This window comes from Bipolaris maydis (assembly GCF_028858645.1).
Source record: "Bipolaris maydis strain C4 unplaced genomic scaffold PSV08scaffold_18, whole genome shotgun sequence".
Taxonomy (NCBI): Eukaryota; Fungi; Ascomycota; class Dothideomycetes; order Pleosporales; family Pleosporaceae; genus Bipolaris; species Bipolaris maydis.
In genome coordinates, this window is record NW_027093874.1 from 548,292 (window position 1) to 570,899 (window position 22,608).

Here is a 22,608-nt window from a genome sequence, read left to right on the forward strand (position 1 = left end):
ACCATTTTTTTTTTACCTAACACAAATCCCCGCGCAAGTGACTGTCTTAGAAAAATTAAATAACCCCAACCCCGAAGGAAGAGGAAGGGGGGAGGGGGGGTTTGAGACACAGAGGAATCCTTCCATCACACAAAAAAAAACCTACAGCAACAAACGATAAGACGTCAAAAAGCAAACAAGAGAAATAAAAAGCCAAGCCAAGCAAAACATTTACACCGCTCCGCCCGCGGCTGTCCGCGCCGCCGCGCCCCCGTTCTTGACTCCGTGCTTTTATTTTACTTGGTTTTGGCTGGGCGGGCGGGTGATGGGGATGCACATCGTTATTTCCTGGTGTGCTCCCCCCCTTTTTTTTCTCTCTCTTTGGTCACGAGAAGGGAAGACCCTCTTGGCGGGGGGAATTTGTTTTTAGTGTGTGTGTAGATGCGTGCGAGTTACGGGATTGAACTAGGTAAATATGGCTGAGTTTGTTCATGCAAGGTACGTGGTGGTATGAAGGGGGGAGGGGGGGGAGGTGCAAGTGAGTGAGTTGTTTATACGGTGTGTACTTTTACACCGTTCCATCTTTCCCCCCCAAAAAAAACGAAACGGTGAAGGGATATACCGGTCACGTTCGCCGACACGGTCCCCCCCCCTCTTCGATACAATACACGTGTGCTATGCGCAACGGGGCCAGCCGCCGTTCAAAGTACCGGGGAAAACCAAAAAAAACGGAGGATAGATAGTAGTATACATGTTCACGTGCGCTCGACACAATTTGCCCCGTTTCTTTTCTTAGTTCAACGTTTTGTAGATGAGATTTTTGCGGTGAAGGGAGGAGTTCAACAAACTCAACCGCACAGAAACATGAGTATATTACATAAAGTGTATAACAAGGTTCGGTGGTTATTACTAAGACGAAACAAAAAAAACGGGATGTGGATAATTTGTGAACTTTTATTCCTGTGGAAGAAAAAAAAAGTTAAAAGAGAGCAAATACGACAAACACCACTTAGAAGAAAAAAACTCATTCATTTTCCACATGTTTATGGCGACATGACACAGGTACAACACGAACCAATATGAATATCTCTTTTTTTTTTTAATAATAATTCGACCGTATACCATTACATATATATAGCACCCAGCACTAGCAGCCTCCCTACCCTTCACAAAGTCCCCTCACACTTGCCTCCTTCAAACTAAGCAGAGACATAGTTGTACTATAGAAAAAAAAATTTCCCGCAAAAAAAAAAGAGTTAAACCAAATCAGAGTCGGTTGATACTTTCTCAGCCACAGACAAACCAACTCAAGCCGAGTGTGTAAAGGAAGAAAAAAAAATGTCCTAGGACCAAAAATACAAAAACATAGATAGCCAACTAAAGAAGGAAATGATGATTCTAGGCCGTGTGTCTTAGACATCTTTTTCCCTTTTTTCTTTTGAGCCAAAAAAGGTTCCCGCCCCTTGCTTCCCACAGTGCCACCACCACCAGCACAACACATACCTTGCTTAGTTAGAGTAACATATGTGTGTGTGTGTATGAACCTCGATATAAGAGAAACGGTTAAAAAAAACTGGGGGTAAACAGAAAAAAAGACTTTGGGGAAGAGAGAAAAGAAAAAACGTCATAAAAGAGAGAGAAAGCTTTAAATATAAGCGTACAAGAAAAAACGGATGGTTATTTGGCCCCCCACCCCTTTCCCCTCTTCTCGCCAGCGCTTCCTCATTTGACTTCAAAATAACGGGCGAAACCCCGAGTCACAACGAGAGAGAGAGAGAGGACCAAAAAAAAAAGCGATGGGGGGGAAGGAAGAGGAAGAGGAAAGGGGTGATGAAAAATGTTTCCAATTCAACTTTTTCTTTCTCAATTCCCACACACGTACACACAAATATACCACACACACATGATAGAGAGAGAGAGAGAGACAGAGGGCTAAACCAGTTGGACCAGATAATGAAAAAAGAAAAAGCAGGAGGAATTGGCGGGTTGAGATAGGTCCGAAACTAGGCACGAGAGAAAGGAAAAAAAAAGAAGATGATGAAGGCGGGTTAGGGACAAGAATTCCAAAGAACAACAAGGTCCAAAAAAAGACACAGAAGATAAAACAACGACAAAAGCCCGGTTCCCAGTTCCCAAAGAGAGAGAGAGACGACGATGATAATGTGTGTGCGTGTGCGTGTGTGTGCGAGAGAGAGAGAGAGTGTGTGTGTGGTGTGATGCCCCATTTCGCACCCCCAGATTGGCAAAAAACAACAACAAAAGGACCAGGCCCAGGGAATCTTTCAACGCCAAAAACACCAATGCTGCGCTCTCTATGTGTCAATAGCTAGAGGCAATGATATCTCCCAAATCCCAATTCGTGGCCGCAAAGTGTGCCTCATCAGTGGCACGATCGGGGAGTAATGATCGTAAACGGGCTCGTGTATTATGTAGTAAGTGTAGACGGAGGAACGCGTGTGCGCAAATTTCGAAGACAGAGAGCACTCGTAGGCCCGAGGCCGAGCGGGCGACAGAGGACCATGGATGCTGTGTGGATCAAATCACAATATGCCCGAGTCTTTGAGGGCATTTTGTAGTATTGTCTCTTTGACGGCGGCGAAGACGAGTCGGATGTTTGATGTATCAGTGGCTTGCGTAAGGCTGGCTTGGTTAGGCGTGCATAGTGGAGGGAGGGGGGGGGGTTTGGATATGTTATTCTTACTGAGGATATAGGTTCAGGTGTGCCCGGTTTACCTGATTAAATCTCCACAAGAGATATTTAGCGGCACGGTTGACGTCGTTGCCGCCCGAGTAATCTGGGAAATAGTTGCCGAGCGGTGATCGTGCAAGCTTGGCCTTGAACAAGTCGACCTTGTTTAGGAAGAGAATGATACTTGTTCGCATAAACCATCGACTGTTGACTACCGAGTCAAAAAGCACTAAACTCTCCATCATTCGATTCTGGGCCGCAAGGTCAGTACTGGACCGAAGAAACATGTGGTTGGAGTACCTACTTGTGAGCTCTCTTCCAGCAACACCTGATCGTATTCGCTCAAGGCTACGCAGAAAATAATGGACGTGACGTTCTCAAAACAATGTATCCATTTCTTGCGTTCGCTCCGTTGGCCTCCAACATCAAACATACTGTTTCAGGTTAGTCCGAGCACCAGACACATGTTTGAAGTCGCGCACGTACTGGATGCTTAGCTGGCCCATTGTGAATCGTGTTTCATAAATGCCCGTTGTCTTGGTGCGCGCTCGTAGGACGTCGGATTCGATGGGCACGTAGTTTGGGTCCGATATCCGTTCCACCTCGTCGAAGAAGCTACACGTGTCAGCCAAGCCGATGGAAACGTGATGCGCAAACGTACTAGGGCGCAGAATCCATCAGGTAGAATTCGCTCGAGTGCTCCAGGACCTTTGGTATGCAAGGGTCGCGCCACATGGATGTGATGGCCTGGCCCACTCTTTGATCCAGTGGCTTTTCCGGGTCTGGGTCGACGGTGTAGTTGGCCAGATAGTCGCATAGCTCGGCATTGCCTGGATTCTCGCAGGTAATGTCGAATTGCCGCATGGCGCCAATAAGAGCCTTTGCACAGTCGATGACGTTCTTGTAAATGGTCAGGCGGTACATGGCAAGCTCCTCCTGCGTGTAGCCGTTTTGGTGTATAATCTTCATTTGCTTGACAATGGTCGACTTGCCGCTCTCGCCGGAACCTGTAGGGGCGGGTTAGCAGGGCTGAAGGGAGCAGGGCAGGCCGGCGCTTTTTTCTTGGCCACTCACCCAGCAGCAGGATCTTGCATTCTCGCCGTAACCTGCGCGAGTCCTCTTCGAGCTTGCGGTCGATGGCCTGGCTGCGCTTCTTTTGCTCGACATCGTCGTTGTTTGTGCTCATGCAGATACCCATGGTGGCTGTCGTCTAGTGCGGCTCGCGGCCGCGGGCGATGATGGGCGTCGGGCGCGGGACAATGGGTGAGCACTGGGCCCAGCGCGTCGCGACGAGGTCGTCTGCTTCGTGTCGGTGCGGGCGCGATGGGTTGCGGCGAGTTGATGGCGGCGCAGGGGGGCGCGTTGGAGTGGTGGAGCTGTGGTGATGGTTCCCGTCGGGTGAATCCGACACGCAGCTCGGGTCAAAGGGGGCCTTGCAGTGTGGGCAGGGCGACGGGGCGACGGGCGCCAGGATGGTCGGGAGCTGGATGGGGGGCGGGGCCTTTGTGGGCGCTCGCAGGCGGAGGGGTTCGTAGCGACGGTGGTGGTGGTGTTGAATGGTTGGTAGGGTGGTGTTGTCGAGCTAGATCCGAGACTCCAGGGCTGCTGTTGGCTCGTGCGGAGGAGGCTTCCCCAGCAAGTTGACGAGGAAGGCGCGGGATCTGGAGTCGGCGAAGCTTGCAACGTCGCCGGGCACTGCAAACGCCGCTGCTGACAGGCCAACAAGCCTCGTGGCTGCAGACGGTACGGTACAAGCGGCGAGGGCGAGGCGGTGCGGGCTGCGGGATGAGCGCGGTGTCGGGCGAGCGAGGTGGATGGATGGTTGATGGTTGATGGCGGCGGCGGCGGCGGCGGCGATGATGATGATGATGGCGATGATGATGGGAGTCGGGTGCTGCTAAGCCTCATTCAATCCGGGCTGGCAGGACAGCGATCAGGGTCAAATGGCACAGGCCAAGGCTGTGGAACACGGCGCTGAGGCGGGCGCGCAGATGGCAGAGGCAGAGAGGGGATGGCGGATGCTGGCAGTCGTCTGCTCCTCTACTTGCAGGACGGCTACCAGGGCAGGGAGGGAGTGGTGCGAGGCAGGACAGGCCAGGACAGGCCGGGCAGTCTGGCACTCTTTCTTCCGTCCTGGACGCCCTATGCGACGGCACTCATCCATGGGCTGCCAGATGCGGCATCCAGCTGCCATTGGCAAATTGCGGGTTGGCATTTGGCGGTTGGCAGTCGAGCAGCGTGTCCCTTTGATATTACCGCCCCTGCAGCCGCCGCCCATGGTGCTCAGCAGCATCGAGTGCAGCCAGTAGCCAAGGCCTTTGTTGCAAACGGCACAGACTGTGACCATGCCCGCCCTCAGCACAAGCAGGCGACGACGGCCTACCCGCGCGGGATGGCAGCGGAATGCCCTTGGGCGCCTGCACGATAGAGTTCGTCTCCATGCCCCGGGTCGGCAGGCGAGGCAGGCAGTCTGCATCTGGTCTCTGCACGCACACGCACTGCCAAATGACGTCTAAATTAAGGACCGCTTGCGCCCACACAGCGACGCTCCTCGAACCCGCTTTCTCATTCGCTCCCCCCTGGGCCGACCTGGCTCGTCCTGGCTCGAGGGGCCTGCTGGCCAGACTGCTCCATGTCCGCTGGCCGCCTGCACACACACACACACACACGCACTCACAACACAATGGCATAGTACATGCGCCCCATCCAGCATGCACGCTGGGCCTTGCCGCATCCATCTTCCGTGCGCTGCTTTGCACGTCTAGAGTCGGACGCTACACAGTGACAAGGCGGCGGCCGTGTTGTGCATGATGACGCGTGGCGACGAAACGCGATTGGAGCCGGCGGCGGCCATGCAGACAGCGACACTCTATGCTCTTGCACCTGAACCGCCCCGGGAACACCACGTCTGTCAGCTGCCGCTACCACGTTGTGTAGGTACTGTCAGCTTCCGCGGCTATGGCTACAACCTGCCGTGATAGCCGCAGGGGTGCCGTCCGCACGCCTTCGGAGCAAGCCGAGCAGACGACAGCAGACCAGCGCCGTCCAGCGCAGTCCAGCCCAGTGCATGCGTGACCTGGGCCTAGTCTGGCCTCTATCGGGTTTTGGCAGACATCGGATTGCCATGGAGATCGTGGCTGCCAGGCCGGCGAATGCCATGGCAAGGCCCCTTTGCTGCATGCTCTACCTACGTACATGTATGTATGTAATCGGCCTTGTACGCATCTGACCAAGTATGTAAATACACAGGCATAGCACATGTACCTACATATGTACACACCTGCATGCTACGACGTCGAAATGACACCTGGCTTGGCGGCCATGTGCGGCCACAGCCGCTCCATGGCATCGTCAGCACAGAGGCACCGCGGCTGCCCAGGCATGCACATCGCCACTCTCTCCGCCCGCAGGCCCAAGACAGAGGCAAACTCGACGGGCTCCGTGTCGAGCACAGTTAAATGGCAGTCCATCCCCCCGTCTGGCGCGAGCGAATCCTGGGCGGGAACGCGCACGAGCCGGCAAGCACGTGAAGTGAGGGGAGAGAGCGACAAGGCGGGCATGGGCACACAGCTGTCGACGTCGGTCGTGGTGGGGTACCTGGGCAGGACAAGCAGGTCGGCCGCGTTCCCATGGCCCGCCTGCCTATTACGCGTGGAGTGAGCATTCAATGGGCCCAGGGAAAAATTGTACTGGACGTGATGCACGGGCTTTTATCGACAACTCCCAAAGACCATCGTGACGTCACTCTTGGACACGCCGAAACCTGCGTGAGAGACGTCTAGAGCCCGGGCCATGCATCCCTCATCGCGTCTGGGGCCTTGTGCTTGCCCCTCGTCGCCCTCCTAGACCTTCACTCTCCTGCTCCTCTTCTCTCGCCGCCCATCTCCACGCTTGCCACTGCTCCTGCCTCCCCCTCTCTATCCCTCTGTGTGCTGCACCTAGCTGACGCTGTCGCCGCCGCCGCCGCTACTCGCCCTCGCCCGCCCGTTTGCCTGTCCACACACACTCAAGGCGGTAATCAAACACGGCCGCTACCCTCCCAACCGTCTCCCATACCCCGGTGCAAACTCTGAAGTGCTCACAAACGAGTCCTCGGACCCAGTGTTGCGCAATCGCCTTGTTTGCCGCGTCCAGTTACCGACGACTGCAATAAGACTTGTCTGTATTTAGCAGCCTCGACGTGCTCCTCAGTTCCGAATCTTCGCGACTTCCCCACGTCCAGCCTGCCTTTTTCCACACACAACCCTCCCAAGCCCCCCTTATCCAACGTCCTCCACCCCGCGCCTGTCGCACTGCCATAAACACCACCATCCACCATGGCGGAATTCGTACGCGCCCAGATTTTTGGCACCACTTTCGAGATTACCAGCAGGTGCCCAACACATGCCCCACCTCGTCACCTCTGCCTCTGCTAACATCTCACAGATACACCGATCTGCAGCCCGTCGGCATGGGCGCATTCGGTCTCGTTTGGTACGATTCCCCTCCATCTTCGCGAATAACTCAGTATTGACTTTTTGCCCCAGCTCAGCAAAGGACCAGCTTACCAACCAGGCGGTGGCTGTTAAGAAGATCATGAAGCCCTTCAGCACTCCAGTTCTGTCCAAGCGGACATACCGAGAACTGAAGCTCTTGAAGCACCTTCGGCACGAAAATGTGGGCAATTCTACTGCGAAGCCTCCAAACAAGACTCTGACCCCACCCAGATCATCAGCTTGAGCGACATCTTCATCTCTCCTCTCGAGGACATGTAAGGAGCCCAATTACACCCAGCCACGAATCTATACTGATCAATTCAGCTACTTCGTCACCGAACTCCTCGGCACCGATCTCCACCGTCTGCTCACCTCGAGGCCGCTCGAGAAGCAATTCATCCAATACTTTCTCTATCAGATTTTGGTACGTAGTTCAAAAAAAACCCCCCCAATTAAGCGCGGACAAGAAAACAAGGAGAGAAATTGTGGCTGACTCGAGAAGCGTGGATTGAAATACGTCCACTCGGCTGGTGTTGTGCACCGCGATCTCAAGCCCAGCAACATTCTCGTCAACGAGAACTGCGATCTCAAGATTTGCGACTTCGGTCTCGCCCGTATACAAGACCCCCAGATGACGGGTTACGTCTCGACGCGATACTACCGAGCACCTGAAATCATGCTCACGTGGCAAAAGTACGATGTGGAGGTTGACATTTGGAGCGCGGGATGCATCTTTGCTGAGATGCTCGAGGGCAAGCCCCTGTTCCCCGGAAAGGACCATGTGAACCAATTCTCCATCATCACGGAGCTTTTGGGCACTCCCCCAGATGATGTTATCCAGACCATTTGCAGTGAAAACGTAAATATGCCCAACTGAAACCGCGAGGAGCCTCGGCTAAAACTGTACAGACACTGCGGTTCGTTCAATCGCTTCCGAAGCGCGAGAGGCAGCCATTGGCCAACAAGTTCAAGAACGCTGAGCCTGACGGTGAGTGCTGAAAAATTGATACTAAGAGTGCTAAACTAATTTTCCAACAGCGGTTGATCTTCTAGAAAACATGCTGGTTTTTGACCCGAGGAAGCGCGTACGAGCAGAGCAGGCTCTCGCTCACCCATACCTTGCGCCATACCACGACCCGACCGATGAGCCGGTAGCCGACGAGAAATTCGATTGGTCGTTCAATGACGCGGACTTGCCAGTCGACACCTGGAAGATCATGATGTAGGCACACAACTAAGCAACCCACGGAACACAAGAAACTGACTTTTTTTCTCGCAGGTACTCGGAGATCCTCGATTACCACAACGTTGATGCGGCAGTACCGGAGCAGGAGAACAACGGCAGCTAATCGCCAATGGATGTCCCGAATCCAGCCATAATACTTTTACAGTTCCCAGCACCGAGTCATGTAGTTTATCAAAGTTCGATGTATCATCTGCGTGGAGCAGGCGGATTTGGCTTTTCTCAAAGATTCCCAAGGTCTCGTTTGGTGGACCCATGTGACATGAAAGTGCAGAGGTAGATGGACATGGGTGTTATTTTTGTCTTTTTTTGAATTATCAATGCTCGTGCACGAAAGAAATGTTTCATGAAACGACTGGGCAATGCCCTAGCTTAGGTAAGAATATGAGATTATGTTGTCAATAGTACTCTCCAGCCTGGTGGTCTTGGTGATGCATCTGCTCGAGAGTGGCTGATGAGGTGGCGCTCGCCGAGGCTAGGGGCTTAAATAGGCCTAGCTCCATAAGGCTGGCTGATGGTGGGACGGGGTGTTGTTCGTCACCGCTCGCATCGCGTTCCCCAACTATGCATAGGACGTGAGCCCGGCCCCTATGGCCTTGGATTCTTCACTTTCGAGAACCTGACCGCTGTGCGACATCTCCACAAGCGCACAACCATGGCGACGCTTAGTCCGCTTGTATGTGTGGTGGATTTTCATCATGCGCGGTAAGCCCAACTGCTATTTCACGGAGCGGGCAAAGGGGGACTTTAGACTGTCTGTACCAGAACAACAAATTTGCTGATAAAAACGCTAGAGGCCCCGAAATCGAACTCTGGCTTGGTGCAGAAGAGGGAACTGATCCGGCAGCCGACAATGACTGGTCTCTCTTGCCGTTCATGGCCCTGAGCGATGGCGCTCATGCCTCTACCGAAGACTACTCCTACTTCACCCTCCGCCGTGCACAAACCCCGACCGAACCCGCAACCTCTCTTTTCGGCATCTCATGTACGCGACAACTCGACGCTAGCAAGCTCATAGACCGGCCGGCCGAGGTTACAAGGAGTACGGTGCAAAAGGCGGTAGTGGTTATAAGCAACAGCCCGCAGCATTTTGGCGCCATCAAGGCACAGTTGAGCGTCGTTACTCAGTTGTGGTTTGCGCAAAGGTATATTTTTCAAACCAAAGGAGGGCCGGCCATGCGGCTGACACAAATTACAGAGACTTTAGGGACATTGAGATATTGGAGCGGTTCACAGAAAGTCTACCCCAGCTGCTTAAGAACCAGGAAGGGCAGCAGGACCACTACTTCGGCATTTCTTTGCGCGAGTTTATTCACGAGTTCAAATGGCAGACTCTGGTTCTTTTCAAGTGCGCTTTACTCCAACCAAAGGTACGCTTCCATTCTGGTAATCGAGAGACATGGCACGCACAGCTGTCACACTAGTGTTGACACGACACCCAACAGGTTCTTTTCTTCGGCTCTCATTGCGAGCGACTATGCATGATGCAATTCGCTCTTATTTCTCTGATACCCGGCCTTATTCGCCACCTCCAAGATGCTGCTGACCCGAAATTCAATTCGTGTGAGGAGAAGTGTGTCATGCCCACGTCTCTGAAAACGTCAGAACGCGCTTCTTGTTAGTGTCCAACCGCAGACGACAGTCCATGATGTTAACGAATGGCAGTGCTTGCATACATGGGTCTCCCCCTGCAGTTGTTTGGTACAGGTTCGCTATTCGGACCGTATACCCCGCTCCAGCAGCTCGATGTTTTGGCAGATCAACACACAAAGTCTTACATTGTTGGCTCTACAAACTCATTGCTACTGCAGCAAAAAGATCGCTACAGTGACATACTCATCAATCTCGATGACCATACGGTGAACATCACTTCGGCTTCGCTTCGTCAAGCATCGGTCCTCTCGACACCGGACCGGCGATGGATCGATTTCCTAACCCAGACAGTCCACGATACATGGGATGAGTCGGATCCAGGGCGGCCCAAGGACCATGGATATGCTGGCAGTGAAGAATTCATCCGCATGCAGTTTGAAGAGTACCTCCTTGCGATGCTAAGCTCAGTCAAATACAAACTATACATGGAGAAGCACGCACACAAAGAGCCCGTAATCACTGATGTTGAGGGCGACCCGGCCAGCGAGTTCTCAAATGACTGGGTACAGGCCTGGATGCAGACGGAGAATTTCCGCATCTGGAACAAATTCACAGACTCACATCTTTTCGACATTGTCGATCCCAAGCATCCCTGCTCTGGTGGTCTCAGCATGGAAGACGTTCAGCGCCGACTAGCACAGTACGTCTCCACTTCTTTTCTTTCACCTTGCAACCCCAACTAAGTCTTCCTTCTTAGTCTTTGGAACAACCCCACATTCCAAGCCGTCTCCGTGGGAGTATGTGTACTGATTCTCGCGTGGCGATTAGGCAGGTAGCAGAAATGCACCTTGATGAACGACTCGAAAAGAGTAGAGAAATTCTTGGAAAGCAGATTGCTGCAGGGCAACAAAGGTTCTCCTCTGCCTACAACAGACTTTGGGCCGAGATGGAAGCCATGCGTGAAGCTCAGAAGCAAAGGGCTGAGGAAGCAAGAATTCAGGCTGAGAAGGAGGGACGAGTAGCCGAGGAAGAAAAGAAGTGTAGGTTGTACTGATCGAAGTGTGAGTGCATTCACACTGACTGACTACAGGGAAATCACCACAAGCTCCGGATCTCTCACACGCACAAGCGAGGGCTAGTGCCTACTTCTCTAGCTGGGGCACTTGGGCAAGTGAGAAGAGAAAGGGGTGGGGCAACAAGACACCTGTATCATCACCCGCACCTGATGATAACAAAAGAGCCGAAGATTTTAAGAAGGCCAAGGATGCCTTGATTGGTGTGGACATTCCGGCGACTTCACCCCTACCAAGAGAGATCAAAAGACGGACTTTGGTATTTGATGCTGAGGACACCAAGGCTGATACTGACTACTACGACTTGATTGAGACTGAAAAGAAAAATGCCAATGCTGAGAAGGATAAAGGCGGTGCTGAAAAAGAAAAGGATGATGTGGTCAAGAACGAGGAGGATGCGATTAAGAATAAGGATGATGTGGTCAAGAACGAGGAGGATGCGATTAAGAATAAGGATGATGTGGTCAAGGACAAGGGTGATGAGATCAAAGATAAGGTTGACGCGGTCAAGGACTAAGCTCTGTTTTGATTCCGACGCAGGGCTTTTCGATTTGGCGATATAATGATCCAAATTTAAAACAGGCAGAATTGTCTGTTAGCGTTTTGATTTGGATGCCATGCAACTTGACGACGCGCCTTGAAGTCTTTGACAATGTTCATTACATGGATTGTTTTTTTTTGTAATCTAGTGTAATCTATGCTATGCCGTCAATCTACTACATTGGTCAATCATCTATACTAGCGTCTTGACATTTCCATCATCGTATACCATGTCCCCCCCTCCCCCATTCATCATGACTTGGCCTTGAGCTTCTCTCCCTCGATGAAATCCCTAATCGTCTGCTCGAGCCCCACATCTTCACTGAACCCCAGCTCCCTCGCTCGAGTGGTATCGTATTTTGCCGGCCAACTCAACACAATTCTCTCTATAGCCTCATCCCTCTTCTCCTTGACCAACGCCCTTGTCTCCCTCCCCGCCACCTTCTCCAACGCCTCGAGAATCTCGCCACTCGTCGCCGTATACCCAGGCAACAGCACCTGTCTAAAGTGGCCAAACTTCTCCTTGGGCACCCTGACCGCATGCACCAAGTTCACCGCCAGCGCCCGCGGCGACGTAAGCCAAATGCCTATCTGCGGGTCGACAGGCAACTCGGCCTCGACGCCCTTGACAGGCTCCCTCACGATCCCGGATACGAAGGACGAAGCCGCGGCTGTCGGCGCCCCCGCCCGCACAAACACAGTCGGGAGCCGCACGGCGCGGCCATCGATCAAGCCGCGGCGCGAGTAGTCGTTGATCAAAAACTCAATCATGAGTTTCTGCGTCCCGTAGCTCGATTCCGGCATGGGCACTATGTCCGTTTCCGTCGCCGGGTTTGCCACGGCCGCCCGCCCGTACACGGCGCACGACGAGGTGAAGACGACTTTGATGCCGGGACGCAGCGCCCGCATCGTGTCGAGCAGTGTACGCACCGATTCAAAGTTCACGGCCAGACCGAGGTCGAGGTTGGCTTCGCTGCCGCTAGACATGATGCCGTGCAGTATGTAGACGGCATCCGGGTTTTGGGCAATGAGCGAAGTGCAGGCCGCTGGCGACGTCAGGTCGGCGGCTGTGCAAGTGACATTCTGCGACGAGGGGCTGGGGTTGGGGGGTTTGTGGAGGTCGGCGAGAATGAGATGGGTGGCTGTGTTTGTGGCGAGGAGGTGTTGGGCAAGGATTTGGCCGACGAAGCCGTTTGCGCCTGTGATGAGGACTTTCATGGTTTTCTCTCTCTCTCTCTCTCTCTCTCTCTCTCTCTCTCTCTCTCTCTTTGGTGTATTGTGTCTTTTCTTTCCGCCTCGAGAGTATATGTAGGTAGGTAAGATACTGGAAGGATATAGGAGAGGATTGGTTTTAAAAGGTTGTTCTCGAGGTGTTTTTGATAAACCTTGGTTACATGAACTGCTACAATCCGCTTTAAGAAGGCTTCAACCTCCTCGGTAATGCTGCCGATTCGTACAATGTGGGACCGGCATTTAGCCCGTTACCTCTCTTGCTTTCCCCGGGATTCGGGGCCCCTCCATAGATCTTTCTGCCTCGAGACGAAGAGCAAAATGAGTTGTGATAAGTATCTCAAAAAAAAAAAAAGCGACAAGGGTTCTTCCTTCCCATTTGAAGTACAACGTCATTTCCAAACTATAATTTCCCCAAGAGCTTATTTTCCTAGATCTGTATCCCCTGCCACTGACGCTTACAGGTACTCTAAATTCATGAACCGCGGGGCTAAGTTGCAATAGGAAGGTGGACCTATGACTACGATTTTGATCAACGGTCCAATGACAAGACTGCGCGTAAACCTCGGATGATGTCAATTACGGGCCTTGAAAAAGACAGCTAGGAAAAGTTGGGGCCCCAGACATGTTTTCCGCCGCTATGTGGGGAAATTAGCTACTAGAGCTATTTTGTTATATCCGAGGTATTTAGGAGGAAAGTAGAGTACAAAAGCACGCGGGGGATGTTGGATTTTGAGAATGCATTGATCTCTCGCGCATTCTTCTTCGCTCGTCATGGCAAGGGTGACGGCATTTCTTTTGGGTCTCTCCCAGTTTCCCCTTTGGGCTGCTGCTGGAAGCCCAGCGGTTATTCAGACTTCATCGGGGAGGGTCAAGGGTTTCACTGATGACATTACACCGAATGTTGCGCAGTACCTTAGCATCCCCTTTGCAGAGCAGCCGGTGGGAGCACGGAGATGGTTGCCCCCTACTCCGGTAAAGAGGTCGAACAAGATCATCGAGGCGAATGTCTTGGGACCTTCTTGCCCTCAGTTCGAGGTCGATAGGCCGAATGTTTGGCTCACCGATGCGCCAGAGTTTATCATTACGCCGCGCGATTTCCAATCCGAGGAGTGTCTAAATCTTAATATTTGGGCGCCTTTGGCTCAGTGCCAGGATGGAGGCTGCAAGAAGGAATTGCTGCCTGTGCTTGTTTGGATCCACGGGGGAAGCTTTGTGACTGGCGGACCTACTGTTCCGTATCAGGTTCCTTCAAGATGGGTTGAAAGGACTGGAGAGCATATTGTTGTTGGAATCAAGTGAGTCGAAGCACATAACCCTCCTTTCTGGAAAAATTCTCACCATGTACAGCTACCGTCTGAACATCTTTGGCTTCCCCAATTCAAAGAGTCTCAAGGCCAACGAACAGAACCTTGGCTTACTGGACCAACGCCTGGCTTTGGAATGGATCCGAGATAACATCCGCAATTTTGGTGGTGATCCATCTCGCATCACACTTTGGGGACAGTCTGCGGGTGCTTCTTCCGTCGACAACTACAACTTTGCTTACCCCAAAGACCCTATCGTTTCGGGTCTCATCATGAACTCCGGAACAGCTCTGCTCCCTATTGCAAGTACCGACATCCAACAGACAAACTTCACCTTTGTCGCCAAGCAGTTTGGATGTGACAATTCCAATCCCAAAGCCGAGATTGACTGCTTCCGACGCGTACCCCATACAGCCATTGAACTTTTTCTCAAGCAGTACGCCGACAACGGCACATCGCCTAGCCTGAGTTTCATGCCAGTAGTCGACAACCGCGCATTCTTCTCAGACGTTACTGCGCGCGCTCTGACCGGAAAGTTCTCACGCAAGCCTGCGATAATCGGCACAACTTCTGACGAAGGTACTGCATTTGGAACGTACAACAAGACATATGGGCCGGTCAAAGCTCAGGCCGACTTTGTAACAGGTCTATACTTCCTATGCCCTGCTGCGCAAACAACAGACGACCGGTACGCAGCAAACACCACCACATTCCGCTACCTCTATGCCGGAAACTTTAGCAACATTTCGCCCCAGTTCTGGGAAGGCGCATACCACTCGTCTGACGTTCCAATGTATTTCGGCACCTACGGCATTGCAAGGGGCAATGGCACGGAGTTCCAGAGTAAGGTCAGCGATCAGATGCAGGATTACTATTTGGCATTCGCCAAGGATCCTGTTCATGGACTGCCCAAGCTGGGTTGGGAGGCATACAAGCCGAGTGGCGAGGCGGTGTTGATTGCGCATGAGGGAAGAGTGGTACAGAGTATGGAGGCGAGTAAGTTGAAGACGCCGTGTGATGGTACGACGCCGAATGGTAAGCCTCTGCCGCCATAGAGAGAAGGTCTGTGGGTGGAGTACTCTACTTGAAAGTAGAAAGCAGTTCTCCAGGTGAATGTTGCTGTATGTATAGTCCGTAATCACCTATTTTCTCTTGCCAAGAAATCTGTATCCCTGTATATGCAACACCCTCTCCATATACCCATCCTCTCTCTTGATCGCTAATCTCAATTCGCGTATCGCACCGCCAAAAGTACGATCCATGGGTCCACGATCGAGGCCGGCCAGGTCTTTCTGCTAGGGTTAATCCGTCACCTCTCCCATGTAGCAGCAAGTACATGGTACATGGTACATGGGTCCATGGAGTGTGTGTGGACCCATAAAAGGAACTCCATGGACCCACGGACAAAGCTACCTTGTCACAACGTGGTCGACTTGAACGCCGGTCTGAGCGTCCCGACTCCCTGCATACCTCGATGTGGCAACTTCTGGGTCGTGGATATGCTCTAGACAAAGAGGAAAGAGAAAAAAGCAATGGCTTCGTTATGCACATATCGCTAAAGCATGGCAGGGAGTTTAACAAGAAAAGGTAAGCCACCAGGATGATATTTCGGGGTAACCGATGCGAGCCCGGGGTATATGCGTTGCTTTTAAGACCAGATTAGCGAACAAACGACGCATGGCTGCTATCTACGGGCGGCGCACGGTCAGCCATGTTATCTCTATCGGTTGGGCGATCGAGAAGGTGCAAGGGGTTCCCAGGGATTGTTGTAGGATTACAAAAAGGATGGGTTGTGGCGTTAGGGTGGCCTAAGTAAGTATGTGGTGTTTGATCCTTGCGTCTCGAGATGACTAGGATGATGTGACAGATCTGGGCAGGTGGAACCGATATATCCAGAGAAGAAAAACAAGCGTAGCAGGGGAATTCAGGGACCACGATGACATAAGCGCAAAGGAAGTTGGGAGTGTGCTGAAGCACGTGACACAGTGTGGCTTTCAGCAGTTGTGGCTTCCACCTGCCACAGCGGGGTTTGCATGGTTGACATCGTCAAGCTGCAGCACAGGCGCGTTTTAGACAATGTGACGTGACGTCAAGGTGGTGAGTTCCAAGAACGGAGACAAACAAACAGGCTCGAACACGTGGTGCTGCGTGTAGCTCTGAACTGGCTGGGTACTTTTGCTACCCATTGTACTCTTTCTGACCGCTTCCCCATCTCTCTCCCCTTCTTAGACTCTTGCTCCTATTACCTACAGCCACAAAGATATCAACTCGATCCCTGCTGTTTCGAGCTTACTGCTGATCACGTCAACAACATCTATAGTTCGGGAGAGACGAATTGACAGCACATCATGGCGAACCAGGCACCCGCGTCGCTTGTCGACCATCTGACTGCCTCTGGAGGGGCTGAGCCCGCAGGTACGAGATACACAATGAAGCATTCCACGCCCTGGTCCCGCTATACATGTTTCCTACCCCTCATCAACTCCACGCATGTGACAAAAGCTGTAACCGACAAGCCCCAGTTCATAAGTTGCTAACACGCGTCAACCAGGCTTCCTCAACGACATCATCAAGAACCTATGGCCCAACATCTGTGTAGCTGGCTCCAATATCATCAAGGACACGGTCGAGCCAATTCTTGCTACCACACTTCCTGGTCCGCTGGCCAACCTGCGCTTCGTCAAAATTGATTTCGGTCATGTTCCAATCGGGTTCTCGAATGTTGATGTTCACAAGACTCCGGCCGGAGGAATCAAACTCGACATGGATATGAACTGGGAGGGTGTGTGTGACTTTGAGCTTGATGGCAAAATGGTTCCAAAAGTGGTATGTTTTGTGCGAATCGACTGCAGGCCAGGAGTACGACTGACGGGATGTTTAGGGTGTTGAGCGGGTTCATATGAAGGGTCGTATCAGCGTCTTGCTATGCCCATTGACGAATATTATCCCCCTGGTAAGTCATGCATCCCGCCAGCCAATATGCAAAATATATTCTAACTCGAACATAGATCGGAGCTGTCCAGATTGCTTTCCTCAATACACCAACCCTGAAGCTGGACTTCACAGATGCTGCAAACATTGCCGACTTTTCTGTTATCGACAGCACTGTCCGCAAGACCATTCTTGGTGTCATTGATTCAATAGCAGTACTCCCGAACCGCTTCCTAGTCAAGCTGGATCCCAATACCGATTACTTCAAGGCCTTCCAGCCACACTACGGAGTCGTCCGTGTGACTGTTGGCAAGGCGACTGGAATTGACGTACCCAAGCACGGCGAAAAGAAGAGCGGCCTTAAGAAGCTGATGGCAAAAGTCAAGCTCGAAGACGTACCAGACTGCTTCGTCAAGGTCAAGGTTGGTGCGGAAGGGGAGTGGAAGACTTCGACCGTGGATAACAACCGCGAGCCGGAATGGAACGAGTCCCACGACTTCCTAGTCACAGACTTTGAGCAGGACATCACCGCAGACATCCAAGACGAAGACATGATTGGTGACGACGACATGGGACTTGGATCTACGACGATCAAGGAAATCCTCCTCAAGGGTGGTACACAAGAACTCGTTCTCACTAAGAAGGGCCAAGAAACCCCAGGCAGGCTCGTAATCCACGCCAAGTTCTTTCACCTTGTCAACGACCCACAGGTGCTGTCTTCTCCAAGCGCTCAAAGCCAGGGTCAAGGCCAGATCTGTGGTGTCGCTACAGTTCTCATTGCTGGTGTCCAGGAGCTTCATGGCCACCGCGACGAGCTGAACCCTAGCGTCAAGGTCACTTGGGGTGACAAGACGTTCCAGACGGCAGCAAAGTCGTACTCGCCTGGAACCGATATCTTCAACCCTTCCTTTGACCAGGCATTCACTATTCCTATTACCACTGATATGCTGGCTAACCCGGCTGGTTTTCAGCTTTCGCTGCTGAACAAGACTGCAGAGGTTGGCAGTGCGCAGGTTGCATTTAGAGACGTGCTAACTGCCGAGGGTATGGTCCTGCAGGACAACTTCAACGTGGGCAGTGGATCGTCTATTAGGGCGCAGATTGCTCTGCATGGTGTCTCAGAGGCACAGTAAGTAATGCTGGACAGAGATTGAGGTGAAGCAAGTACGATTCAATTGTCATTGTTGTGCAAGGGATACAAAATAAGTTTAATAGCATGATATTGGAGAAGCTTTCTGAGTGACGAATAAACCTAGATTCTTTATTTTGAATCAATATCATGAAGAGCGGAGTATATCTTCGAGCAAATAGAACATGCGCCAGGGAAAAAAAGGAGGGGGGAGAGAACCAGCCTGTCAGTCCAACTAGCCAAGATCAACCTTGATCATAACAACAACGCCACCTCCAATAACCAACCCCCCTCCCAAGTCATTCATCTCACCATAACAGCATGAACCCCACATTCTGTCCACCAAAAAGCCCTCTCGCAAAGCAAGCAAAAAGAACAACCAAAGAATGAAAGAAAGAAAAAAAACTTGCTCAAGCCCTCGCCCCTCATATCTTCTCCTTCCCCCCCCGCCCCATCCACTTAACAGATTAGAAAGGAAAACAAAGGAAAAAAAAGAAAACGAGTATCTTGTTCCTTTTTTACCCTTACCGTCCCACCGGTTGCAAATCCTTGCTCTCGCTCTCGGATCTCACTGCGGCTCCCATGGATCGGGGCTAGATTCTAAACTAGCTCTTTCGCTGCTGCTGCTTGCTGCTTGATGCCTGGTAACCCGCCCCATCCTCCCTCCTCTTCGCCCACACACACACTTTCACATGGTAGCCCCAGCCTGGGTGCCGCCATCGACATCGAGAATGGACGCCTCCTCGACGCTCTGCGGCTTAACGAGCTTTATAGTTACTTCAGCATCTAGACTGTAGACTCGGAGGCCGAGGACGCAGACGGCGTTCCAGGGCTTGAGTTCGTTGTCTGATTTGGGGAGAGGGGGCGGGGGAGGAGGGGGGATGGGGCTGTCGCCGTAGACTGGGGCGGGGCCGTAGACTGGGGCGTCTTCGTGGTAGACTGGGGGGCGCGGGGATGAGGTGTGTGGTGCTGGCGCTGGTGGTGGCGGGAGGTGCTGCTCTGGTGCTGGGGAAGGTTGTGACGCAGATGCTGATGTGGAGGCGTCAGAGGTGGCTGGTGGGTCTGACAAGGTGGAGTTGCTGGGGGTGTCGGATGGAGGTGTGGGTTCGTTAGCGTCTTTGGCGGTGCTCTCGGGGGCGGTAGTGGGAGTGTCGGCGGTGGGAGGTTTCGGTTCCGAGTCTGTGGTTTTGGATGGCAGACCTGCCGTCTCATCGGTGTTGTTTCCTTCGGGAGCGGAAGGAGGTGTGCCGTCCTTTTTGTGCTCCGAATCGGCAGCGGGATCTTTCGGGACATCACCCTGTTCCGTCTGAATCTTGCTGTCTTTGACATCTTCTTTGGATTCGGGAGCTTGCTCCTTTGTTTCCTCCTTGGTCTTCTCCTCCTTCCTCTTCTTCCAAGCCTCATAGTCGGCTTTCTGCTCCTTCTTCCAGGCTTCGAATTCCTCCTTTTCCTTCTCTTCAGCCTCTTTTTCCTTTGCCTTCTTTTCTGCTGCCTCCTTCTTCTCCTGTTCTTTCTTCTTCTTCTCCTCTTCAGAAAGCTCGAATACGCCCTTTGCATTTGCAATGTCGTAGTTCAGTCCAATTTGTCGGAGCTTCTGTGGGTTGCGCTCGGCCAGCTTCTTCACGACATCCAGGACTTCAGGTTCGTCTGGGTCTCGCGTGGCAACAATTTTGGGCACAACTTCGTACACACCGGGTTCAAGGTCGACCTCAGCAGAAATGCTGCGGTTACCAAACCAAGGGCCACGAGCGCGGACCAGATGGTCGCCAACTGCAGCATTCTTTTCTTGCAAGATGAAATGCAGGTCAAAGCTATACTTGCCCTCTAACCCCTTGAAATAGCGCTCGTCCAACTACTATCATTAGTACCTCAAGAGCGGGATAAGAGGCGACACTTACCTGGCAGAGTACGAAAACGGTCGGGCCAGCTTTCTTAATTTCAACTGAAAACTTCATGTTCAGATAGCCAGTGACCCATGCCACCGAAACACTTGTCCACCGCTGCACGACAGTCCATTGTTCGTCGAATAGGCGAGTGCGGTCAAGTAGATCAAATCGCTTGAGCAAATCCTCGTAGGACATCCAGAAGAGTCCGTCATCTCCAAACTTGTGGCCTAGCTTCTCGAGCCAGTACGGTGTCCACTCTCTCGAGCCGTCGCTCCACGGTCCCGTCCATTCGCCTATACTTGCATTCTGCCTTCTGCCCCAGGGGTTGCGTATCAATACCAATCGGTACTTTTTGCCATTTTCGTCTTCTTCGTCCACAGCCTTCAAGACGGAATAGGCATGGCTGAGGGCAAGACCCTTCAGCGCATCCGAGTCGTCGCCATATGAGCTTGAACTGGGTGATGAGGCTGAAAACAAGAAATCTTTGCCAACTTTGAGTAGTTCTTCCCAAAGCTTCTCTTTTCTCAAGACACGATTCGTCAGGATCTTGGTTGTAACACCGCCAGTCAAGTCTTCGACGGCTTCACCGCTCCATCCACCGGCAATGGCATCGTAATCGCCGTGTACTGTTCTTCTATCAGCTGTGCAACAGATACGTGCGAAAATGCGTAAAGCCCAATCGTGTAGAGAAGTTCTTACTTTTAGCGTATGCTTTCTCCAAAAGCGGAAGCCAAGTTTCGTTTTCGTCAGCGCAAGAGGCAAAATAGAGTGCCTCGGATCCAGTTTGATAGTTCTTTTTGTATTTTATCTCTCGCGCATTGGTCGGATCGTATCGATCACCCCACTCGGTATCAAAGTCAGCGTTGTTGAGGTAGAGGTTGTCGTCAACGACGGTCCAGACCCACTCGCCGTCTCTATAGAAAACAAAGCCATAGACACCACACTCTTCGTCTCTAGCAACACAGACCTTCTTCATCAACGAAGGGTTGGCGCAGATTGTCGAGGCAGCAGCAATGAACCAGCAGTCGCCGCTCGAGCCCTGTTTAAGGTCGGAGCTGGAGAAGCCATCAATGACAAATTCAGGCTTGTCAAAAATCCAATCAATACGATGCACCGATTTTGGACCGTCTGAGCTCCGGTTTGATCTCTGGGTCAATATCTTGGCAGTAGTGTTGAAGTCGAATGCCGCACCGTCCCCCATGAAGACGCCGCTTTGAACAAGGGTAGAGAGGGCTCTGCCTAGCTGCGATGCGCTGACTGCAGGTGACTTTTCAGTCTTTTCATTATACCAGTACATGAGTCCTTCGAGGCAATTCTGATCAGACAGATTACCGATATCGAAGTCTGGGTCCGTGAATTTCTCATTCGTTCGGATACATTCTTTCACGATGCGTTTGACGCGAGCACAACACTCTGCTGCAGCGGCCTGGTACGATTCGGCCGCATTTTTGCCCGTGACTTTTCCGATTGGATGCCGACGAGGGAGCAGATTGGCATACAGACTTTGTGGGAATATCTTGGTGACTTTGGCTGGTTTCTTCGTGATGAGGCTATCCCAGAACTCGTCGATGGCTGCCTGAGGTATGCCGGTTTGCGTTTCATCGCCGCTATCCGAGCCCATGCTTGCCCTTTGCTCTGTATAACAGCTGGTTTAATTGCAAATCGAAACAAAACAATTAGAGAATGGGACGAAAAGGATGCAAGGCTGGTTTGGGGACAACAGATATATGTGGAATGAAGTTGGGGGCCAAAAGTCCCATACTTGGCGCATGGCTGCTGACGCTTTGTGCGGTTGGAACACACTGTCTGAGTGGCCCCAATGCAGGCGAATGGTGCATGGTGCTATGTCTGGCGAACAGAGATTTGGTGGAAGCCTATTGAAAGAGTACCTGCTGTGGAGCTCTGCTTGCATACTTACGATGGCTGGAGTTTTTAGCGCTTATAGCGCAAGGCAGCAGCATAGTAGAGGATGATGGACGACCAGAAAACATGAGCAGATAAGAGGAAGAAATTTCTAAAAGAGCCGCCGTTTGAATACGGGCGACGCAATGTTAGTGACTACAGTCGTGTGAAAAGTGGAATGCGGAAAGGTTCTTCGTGCCGGCTGATGTTGCCGTTCGGATGCACATAAGTCGTATGTAGTAGCGGGCCCGAGACCTTGCGCTGGAAAGCGGGTGGGTTAAGGGCTGTAGGCGAGAGGGGTAGTAGCCATCTGTTTATTGTGTACGCCATCCTTGGACAGCCACAGCTCTGACCAATGACCTTCTCTGCCGGTTATCCGCCTCAGGATCGCGCTTTTGGCGGAGGCCTCTTCATTTTTGAAGCTGGAAACGGTTACCTGTTGCGTGCATGTCGTACACACACACACACACACACACACACACACACACGCAAGGTGAACCTGATCCTTGTAGTTTCTCGATGCAAGCATGAAAAAAAACATGCTTGTGTGCTCTAGTCATGTCGGATGAATTGTTCTTTGTGAAATCGCAAGACCAACATAACATAGTAGTAGTAGTCGTGACTATGTCAA

General features: G+C 52.1%; 9 protein-coding genes across 9 annotated transcripts; 4 read left to right on the forward strand and 5 right to left on the reverse strand.

Moving 5' to 3' along the window:
- Positions 1-1,090: 1,090 nt before the first annotated feature.
- Positions 1,091-1,756, reverse strand: PSV08DRAFT_21659 (uncharacterized protein). The gene has a single exon (XM_066092134.1). The coding sequence runs from the start codon at positions 1,478-1,480 to the stop codon at positions 1,139-1,141; it is 342 nt and encodes a 113-aa protein (XP_065947974.1). The 5' UTR covers positions 1,481-1,756; the 3' UTR covers positions 1,091-1,138.
- A 612-nt stretch (positions 1,757-2,368) lies between these two features.
- On the reverse strand, positions 2,369-3,866 carry PSV08DRAFT_413123 (guanine nucleotide binding protein, alpha subunit; the record flags this gene model as incomplete). Its single annotated transcript, XM_014220485.2, has 6 exons — positions 2,369-2,619; positions 2,681-2,919; positions 2,973-3,102; positions 3,155-3,283; positions 3,330-3,675; positions 3,743-3,866. The coding sequence occupies 6 exons, from the start codon at positions 3,864-3,866 to the stop codon at positions 2,520-2,522; spliced, it is 1,068 nt and encodes a 355-aa protein (XP_014075960.2). The 3' UTR covers positions 2,369-2,519.
- Positions 3,867-4,250: 384 nt separating this feature from the next.
- PSV08DRAFT_252608 (uncharacterized protein) lies at positions 4,251-6,017 on the reverse strand (the record flags this gene model as incomplete). The annotated part of the gene is made up of 6 exons (XM_066092460.1): positions 4,251-4,562; positions 4,713-5,085; positions 5,168-5,315; positions 5,346-5,442; positions 5,864-5,893; positions 5,949-6,017. The coding sequence occupies 6 exons, from the start codon at positions 6,015-6,017 to the stop codon at positions 4,251-4,253; spliced, it is 1,029 nt and encodes a 342-aa protein (XP_065947975.1).
- A 498-nt stretch (positions 6,018-6,515) lies between these two features.
- Positions 6,516-8,776, forward strand: PSV08DRAFT_21674 (kinase-like domain-containing protein). The gene is made up of 9 exons (XM_014220487.2): positions 6,516-7,040; positions 7,094-7,141; positions 7,195-7,324; positions 7,375-7,418; positions 7,468-7,567; positions 7,646-8,002; positions 8,053-8,131; positions 8,182-8,365; positions 8,423-8,776. Exons 1-9 carry the CDS (start codon positions 6,985-6,987, stop codon positions 8,490-8,492), a joined length of 1,068 nt encoding a protein of 355 aa, XP_014075962.1. The 5' UTR covers positions 6,516-6,984; the 3' UTR covers positions 8,493-8,776.
- A 265-nt stretch (positions 8,777-9,041) lies between these two features.
- On the forward strand, positions 9,042-11,569 carry PSV08DRAFT_190985 (transport protein Avl9-domain-containing protein; the record flags this gene model as incomplete). The annotated part of the gene is made up of 8 exons (XM_014220488.2): positions 9,042-9,091; positions 9,181-9,531; positions 9,585-9,756; positions 9,832-10,003; positions 10,052-10,679; positions 10,737-10,776; positions 10,812-11,019; positions 11,070-11,569. The coding sequence occupies 8 exons, from the start codon at positions 9,042-9,044 to the stop codon at positions 11,567-11,569; spliced, it is 2,121 nt and encodes a 706-aa protein (XP_014075963.1).
- A 275-nt stretch (positions 11,570-11,844) lies between these two features.
- On the reverse strand, positions 11,845-12,810 carry PSV08DRAFT_190979 (uncharacterized protein; the record flags this gene model as incomplete). The annotated part of the gene is made up of 1 exon (XM_014220489.1): positions 11,845-12,810. One exon carries the CDS (start codon positions 12,808-12,810, stop codon positions 11,845-11,847), a length of 966 nt encoding a protein of 321 aa, XP_014075964.1.
- A 786-nt stretch (positions 12,811-13,596) lies between these two features.
- On the forward strand, positions 13,597-15,284 carry PSV08DRAFT_232920 (Alpha/Beta hydrolase protein; the record flags this gene model as incomplete). The annotated part of the gene is made up of 2 exons (XM_014220490.1): positions 13,597-14,120; positions 14,173-15,284. 2 exons carry the CDS (start codon positions 13,597-13,599, stop codon positions 15,182-15,184), a joined length of 1,536 nt encoding a protein of 511 aa, XP_014075965.1. The 3' UTR covers positions 15,185-15,284.
- Positions 15,285-16,228: 944 nt separating this feature from the next.
- Positions 16,229-18,402, forward strand: PSV08DRAFT_21692 (uncharacterized protein). Its single transcript, XM_014220491.2, has 4 exons — positions 16,229-16,544; positions 16,681-16,955; positions 17,011-17,082; positions 17,138-18,402. Exons 1-4 carry the CDS (start codon positions 16,478-16,480, stop codon positions 18,191-18,193), a joined length of 1,470 nt encoding a protein of 489 aa, XP_014075966.1. The 5' UTR covers positions 16,229-16,477; the 3' UTR covers positions 18,194-18,402.
- A 308-nt stretch (positions 18,403-18,710) lies between these two features.
- Positions 18,711-21,754, reverse strand: PSV08DRAFT_383093 (uncharacterized protein). Its single transcript, XM_014220492.2, has 3 exons — positions 20,775-21,754; positions 20,088-20,701; positions 18,711-20,041 (listed from the first exon to the last, which is right to left on the reverse strand). Exons 1-3 carry the CDS (start codon positions 21,694-21,696, stop codon positions 18,878-18,880), a joined length of 2,700 nt encoding a protein of 899 aa, XP_014075967.1. The 5' UTR covers positions 21,697-21,754; the 3' UTR covers positions 18,711-18,877.
- Positions 21,755-22,608: the final 854 nt, after the last annotated feature.